Source organism: Physeter macrocephalus, chromosome 11 (assembly GCF_002837175.3).
Source record: "Physeter macrocephalus isolate SW-GA chromosome 11, ASM283717v5, whole genome shotgun sequence".
Classification (NCBI taxonomy): domain Eukaryota; kingdom Metazoa; phylum Chordata; class Mammalia; order Artiodactyla; family Physeteridae; genus Physeter; species Physeter macrocephalus.
Window position 1 is genome coordinate 50,031,111 of NC_041224.1, and position 7,309 is coordinate 50,038,419.

The following is a 7,309-nucleotide window of genomic DNA, read 5'->3' on the forward strand; positions in this document are numbered from 1 at the left end:
GAATCCGCCTGCCAATGCAGGGGACACAGGTTCGAGCCCTGGTCCTGGAAGATCCCACATGCCGCGGAGCAACTAGGCCCGTGACCCACAACTACTGAGCCTGTGCATCTGGACCCTGTGCTCCGCAACAGGAGAAGCCGCGATAGTGAGGGGCCTGTGCACCGCGATGAAGAGTGGCCCCCGCTAGCTGCAACTAGAGAAAGCCCTTGCACAGAAACGAAAACCCAACACAGCAAAAATAAATTAATTAATAAACTCCTAACCCCAACATCTAAAAAAAAAAGAGTGCCTGCTTAATTATATTCTTTTTTTTTTTTTTAGATTTCAAAATTTTTATTACAAAATTACCAGCAGTCTTAAGCATTTCAACAATGCTTATGAACTCTACTTTGCTGACACAAACAAGGCTATTCAAAAAGCAGGACCTGTCTGAAGTGGACTATTGTATGTCCTGAGATCCACAGAGGCCACCCTGCTCAGGACCCATTTGTGACTCTGTCTTCTTCCATCTCCTCTTCACCATCATCAGTGGGGCCTGATCTGCATTCTCTGCCACGTATCTGACCGGACTGAAGCAAGCCCTTCAGCTGCTCCACTTCAGGCAAAGTTGACGTGTTTGCTATAGCATTCTTGATTGCTTCCACATACCCTGGAGATGGCCCACCTTTTTTTGTCAGTTGGCAAACCAGCACCTGGATTGAAAGTTTTGCTTCTCCTGGCAATATCCTTTGCAAGTTGTGCACCCTGTTTGCCCTTGAACATTTTCTCTGCTTCCTGATGCTCTTTTAGTTTCACCTTCTGGAAATCCAGTACTCTGATTTGTGGAACTTTATAAATCACATATAGTCTGTAATGCTTCTTATTTGTTACAGGATTTCTTAGAATACTTCGATAAGTCAATGATTTGAGAGATGCCAAAGGGTCCAGATCACCCAATTCCATAAGACTGTTGTTGGTGAGAATGAGTTCTGTCAGACAGGGCAGAGCCTGATCAAGTCCCTCACCTATACGGCATATTCTGTTGTTGTTCACTAATAATGTTTTCAGTCTTCTCAACAAAGGAAAACCATCCAGTTTCCTGATTTCATTGTCAGAAAAATCAATGGCATCAAACTGGTCTAAGGTAGCGCCTAGATTTTCAATGACAGGAATTTTATACCCCCGCAGGTCCAGCTCGCGGTCCCGCACGGCGTTGGTGTATTGCGCCGCCTGCTCTATCAGCTCCACCGTCAGTTTCACCATCCTGACGCCTCCTGCCCGCCGCGCCACCCGCCTGCTTAATTATATTCTTGAAAATTCTGGGTATTAAACTTTCTCAACTTCGCTATTTTGACAGGACTTTCTGAAGCGCATCTAGTTCTCGCTATAAAATACATTTCTTTAATTATTAGTGAGGTTAAACAACTTTCTACTATTTTTATTAGCCATTTGCATCTTAGTATAAACTTTTTCTTTGAATTCACTGCACATTTTTCTATTGGGTGATTAATCTTTCTCTTATTGTTCAATTTTTCTGTACGTTAAAGAAATTAGGCCTGTGACCATTATTTACTCTATTTGACTTTTTTTTCACTTTCTTTCTTCCTAGGTTTATTTTTTCCTAATAGAAAATTTATATATATATTTAATATATTTATATTATATATTTTTATATATGTTTCATCAAGTGTTTCATGATAGTTTTCATTATATGGAGGCACTATAATTTATTTAAACAGTCCTCTATTATTAGAATTTTATGTTGTTTCCCATTTCCTGAAGGCCACATCCTCATGCTTTGTCCTGGACTCCCTGAGAACTGAAGAACAGGTGAGTTTCTTCTCTACAGAGCCTCTTCATAAATATGTAAAAATTTTTCTTCTCTAGTTTAAATAATCATAATGACTTTAACCACATTTCATTTCATTTTTTGGGTTCATTTTTGTTACTCTACTCTCAAATCCTCACTCCCATTTCACATGTGCATTAAAATGCCAGTGCCCAAACTTGGCATGATACTTTAAGGTTGTGACCAATTCTAAGTTTAGCAGAGGGATACTTTCCTAACTCTTAGATGTCACAGACCTATTAATATATTTCACTATCATAGTTAGCTTTGTAAAAACAGCCACACTATACTGCTGACTCATTCGCAGCTGGTGGTCCCAGTCTATCAAATTCATAAAACTAGAAAAAAATGTCTCATGTGTTAGATGAAAGAAAAAAAGATTCAAAAAGAGCCTGGAATGTTGGAACACTGGGCCAAAAGATGAAACTTATCAGGAAGAAATGAAAAGCTTTGCATTGAATTTAAAACTGAAAAAATCCACCTGAGTACAGGATAAGGATAATTTCACTTAACACCTAAACTCTGAAACATTTTCATTTACTGTAAACTTAATACGTATCAGCAAAAATGTAAAACAGCTGCCAACAAATTTAATGTATTTTTGACAGGAAAAATAAATTAATGTCTGACTGTTCACAGTCTCTCCCCTCCCTCCTTCAGCCAAGGAAAGTTCTTGTTTGGCAAGGTCAGTTCCTGAGCCTTTTCAAGAGATTGGGGGCTTGGGTAGGAGGAAAAAATTTGATTGTTCTATTGGAAAATTTGGAAAGTTGCACAAGAAAAAAGTCAGATGCTGAAGACGAGGGGAGGCACTAGAAAGGCAAAAGGCAGTTAAGGGCTAGATAGTAGAGAGGGTTTGGGAGTTTATAAAAGAGAAAAGAAAAATAAATTGGATTAGCTGCAGTGCTGTGGCAAGGGAGGCTTTTTAGATGAAGAAAGAGATTTTAAAGGAAGTGTTGTCATGTGTTATGAATATCATATCATTTTGTGTGTGTTCTAAGAGACTTTAATAAAATTTAAACATTTTTTCCCAACTATTTTTGGATGTCTGACATGTGTATCTTTGGATGGAACTCTGAGCTGAGAAGCTGCCAGGAATATCTGAACTGCATACAGGTTACAAAATCTTACATGACATCAACAGAACTACAGTGTTCACCATGATAAAGATGTCAATCATGTCATTTGGTCATACCTGTATTATCTTCAGCCCTGGGTACCACATTTTTTACAAGGTATACTGGTTTGCTAGGGCTGCCATAATAAAGTACCACAGACTGAGTGGCGTAAATAACAGAAATTTATTTTCTCACAATTCTGTAGGCTAGAAGTTAGAGATCAAGGTGTTGACAAGTTTCTTTTTCTCTGAGGCATCTCTCCCTGGTTTGTACACTGCCATCTTCTCCCAATGTCTTCACATGGCCCTCCTGTTATGTGTAACTGTGTCCTAATCTCCTCTTTTTATATGGACGCCAGTCTTACTGGATTAGGGCCCACCACAATCACCTCATTTAAATTTAATTACCATTGTAAAGACCTTGTCTCCAAATAGTCATATTCTGAGGTACTGGGGGTTAGGATTTTAACATACAAATTTTAAGGGTATACGATTTAGAACATAACACAAGGCTACTGACAAATTCAATCTTTACTCTCATTTTTAGATCCCTTTGAATTTTTTCTTTTTTTTAAAGTTAATTAATTAATTTATTTATTAGATCCCTTTGAATTTTATCTCTGGTCTTTTGGGACTCTGACCCAAATTCTTATAATCTGTAGACAACCAGAATAGTTTCAATTTTTCCACTAAATTATTAATGCACATATTTTCTATTCCACTCAAAGTACATTCTGTACTTTGTTAGGTACATGCAAAATGGTATTATATAAATTGGTCCTGGGGCTTCCCTGGTGGCACAGTGGTTGCGAGTCCGCCTGCCGATGCAGGGGACACGGGTTCGTGCCCCGGTCCAGGAAGATCCCACATGCCGCGGAGCGGCTGGGCCCATGAGCCATGGCTGCTGAGCCTGCGCTCCACAACGGGAGAGGCCACAACAGTGAGAGGCCCACGTACCACAAAAAATAAATAAATAAATAAATAAATAAATTGATCCTTTGGAGATGAAATACATATACACATAAAGAGAAACAATCTCCTTTTCTGCAAAATGAGCAGGTGGACTAGATAATCTGTATGGTCTCTTCCAGTCCTAAAACTCATACAATTCTAGTTCAAGGACAATGAAAGTATGATGTTAAATATAATTTTTTAATATTGGATATGTGTTATGAAGAAAAGGCAGAGATCAAGTTAGGAACTGTGGAAGTTTTTCTCAAAATTTGAGAGGACAATCTAAAATATCTTGAAGGAAAGTCCTTTAGGTTCGATTGCCAACCTAGCGTTAAGCCTTCAGAATCATAATAACTCATACTGACGGCAATTCAGGCACCTAGTTTCATATTGTTTCTTCAACCAGCATTTTCTTTCAGAGTTGTATACGTTTCAAAACTGACCCAGGAGCGTTGACCATGTACATTCATGCCCTGTTGTACATTTCATGTCTCTTCACAGCTATTGGAAAAATGCAGCATATTTCCCATTTCCTTTACTATTATATCTTATAGTTTGTAGAAATAGTAACATTTAATTAGCATTAACTGATTGTCCATGTATTTAGGCAGAGAAGAATAGATAGTAAACTTCTGCAGTACACAGTTAAATATGTAGGTTTGACAGTATTTTACACATTATATTTATTCATATTTCCCAAGCTCATGTGGAAATCTATTCATACTTTTCAACAAACTGGGATTACACAGAAGATCTGCCAAACCTTAAAATTAGTTTTTTAAAATACCTTGTACAAGTCAGAAAATATGTCTCATCTCTTTGAAGGTTGAAGACAGGCTAATATTTTACTTTTCCTTTAAAAAAAAAAAGATAAGGACCAACTATCAGGCAAAAGTTGTGAAAATGTGGCAATAATTCTAGGAGGTTGCTTTCTACAGTGAATTATTACACTTTGAAAGACTTTCATATAGTACCGAGGCTCATTTCTGACGTCAAGTTAAAATCACTTTAGCATTAATCATTTTTATTTATTTTTTTATATTTATTTATTTTTTTGTTTGTTTCTTTGTGTTTGGCTGTGTTGGGTCTTTGTTGCTGAACGCAGGCTTTCTTTTTAGTTGCAGCGAGCGGCAGCTACTCTTCGTTGCGGTGCACAGGCCTCTCATTAAGGTGGCTTCTCTTGTTGCAGAGCACAGGCTCTAGATGTGCGGGCTTCAGTACTTGTGGCACGTAGGCTCAATAGTTGTGGCTCACAGGCTCTAGAGCGCAGGCTCAGTAGTTGTGGCACACGGGCTTAGTTGCTCTGCAGCATGTGGGATCTTCCTGGACCAGGGCTTGAACCCGTGTCCCCTGCATTGGCAGGCGGATTCTTAACCACTGCGCCACCAGGGAAGCCTGCATTAATAATTTTTAAATGAAACATTTTCTGAGGGTGGAAAAGAGCTATATTGGATTTTATCTGGTTATTAAATTTAAAAAGTGCCTTGTATCAAGAAAGTAGATATTGTGCTCAGCATTATTAACATATTCTGTTTAGAAAAATGACATTGTTATTCATATGAAAACAGATTTTGGTCTAGATAAAGTTAAATGCCTTCACAGGTTTCAAACATGCATACATGAAATTATAAAAATTAATTATAGTTCAAGCAAGGGCTTGACTGCTCTGCTGCTATAAGGGAATATTTGATTTATTTATTATTGTAAAGCAAACTGTCCCAGAATTTAATGGCTTAAAATAAAGACTTGGCAAACTTTTTCTGTAAAGGGCCAAATTGTAGATATTTTTAGACTTTGTGGGCTATATAATCTCTGTCACAACTATTCAAGTCGGCTGTTGTAGCACAAAAGCAGACATAAACAATATGTAAACAAAGGGGTGTGGATATATTCCAATATAACTTTATTTATAAAAAGAGACAGTGAGCCAAATTTGGCCCACAGGCTATAATTTATCTCTTGGTTTATTAAAGTCTCAAAATTCTATGGGTTGACATTTTGGGCAGGGCTCTTTGGCGATGACTTGTCTCTGCTCTCCATGGTTGGTTGGGTTGATGCATATGTTTCTAATCAGTTGGCAAGTTGACTAGGGGGCAGAACGGTCTCACTCACATGTCTGGCAGTTGACTGAGGGCCCTCATTTGCCTCCACATGACCTCTGTAGTAGGCTAGCTTGGGGTTTCTCACATGGCAGCTAGATTCCAGAAGGGCAAAAGCAGAAGCTTCAAGTCCTCTTTGAGGCCTCAGCTAGGAAGTCACACAATGTCATGTCACCATATTCTACTGGTCAAATTCTCAAGACTGGCCCAGATTCAAGGTGTTTGGAAATAGACTCTATCTCTTGATGGGAAAAGCTGCAAAGAATTTGTGGTCATTTAAAATTCACCACAGGGAGTAAATTCTGTTAAGTAGAAGAACTGTAATATTGTACACATGAAATATATAAGGTTATAAACCAATGTTACCTCAAAAAAAATAAATTTAAAAAAAAGAGTGAGAGGGCAGACAGCAGAAGCAAGAAGAACTACAATCCTGCAGCCTGTGGAACAAAAACCACATTCACAGAAAGACAGACAAAATGAAAAGGCAGAGGGCTATGTACCAGATGAAGGAACAAGATACAACTCCAGAAAAGCAACTAAATGAAGTGGAGATAGGCAACACTCCAGAAAAAGAATTCAGAATAATGATAGTGAAGATGATCCAAGACCTCGGAAAAAGAATGGAGGAAAAGATTGAGAAGATGCAAGAAATGTTTAACAAAGGCCTCGAAGAATTAAAGAACAAACAAACAGAGATGAACAATACAATAAATGAAATGAAAAATACACTAGAAGGAATCAATAGCAGAATAACTGAGGCAGAAGAACGGATAAGTGACCTGGAAGACAGAATGATGGAATTCACTGCTGCAGAACAGAATAAAGAAAAGAGAATGAACAGAAATGAAGACAGCCTAAGAGACTCTGGGACAACATTAAATGCAACAACATTCGCATTATAGGGGTCCCAGAAGGAGAAGAGAGAGAGAAACGACCAGAGAAAATATTTGAAGAGATTATAGTCAAAAACTACCCTAACATGGGAAAGGAAATAGCCACCCAACTGCAGGAAGCACAGAGAGTCCCATACAGGATAAACCCAAGGAGAAACATGTGGAGACACATAGTAAGCAAAATAGCAAAAATTAAAGACAAAGAAAAATTATTAAAAGCAGCAAGGGAAAAATTACAAATAACATACAAGGGAACTCCCATAAGGTTAACAGCTGATTTCTCAGCAGGAACTCTACTAGCCAGAAGGAAGTGGCATGATATACTTAAAGTGATGAAAGGGAAGAACCTACAATGAAGATTACTCTACCCAGCAAGGATCTCATTCAGATTCGATGGAGAAATCAAAAGCTTTACAGA

The 7,309-nt window shown here is 38.1% G+C and overlaps 1 protein-coding gene across 1 annotated transcript; it reads right to left on the reverse strand.

Moving 5' to 3' along the window:
- Positions 1–322: 322 nt before the first annotated feature.
- Positions 323–1,345, reverse strand: LOC102989187 (U2 small nuclear ribonucleoprotein A'-like). The gene is given in 2 exon segments (XM_055087981.1): positions 323–663; positions 665–1,345. Coding segments are annotated over 2 exon segments (765 nt in total). The 5' UTR covers positions 1,243–1,345; the 3' UTR covers positions 323–476.
- Between the last annotated feature and the right edge of the window lie 5,964 nt (positions 1,346–7,309).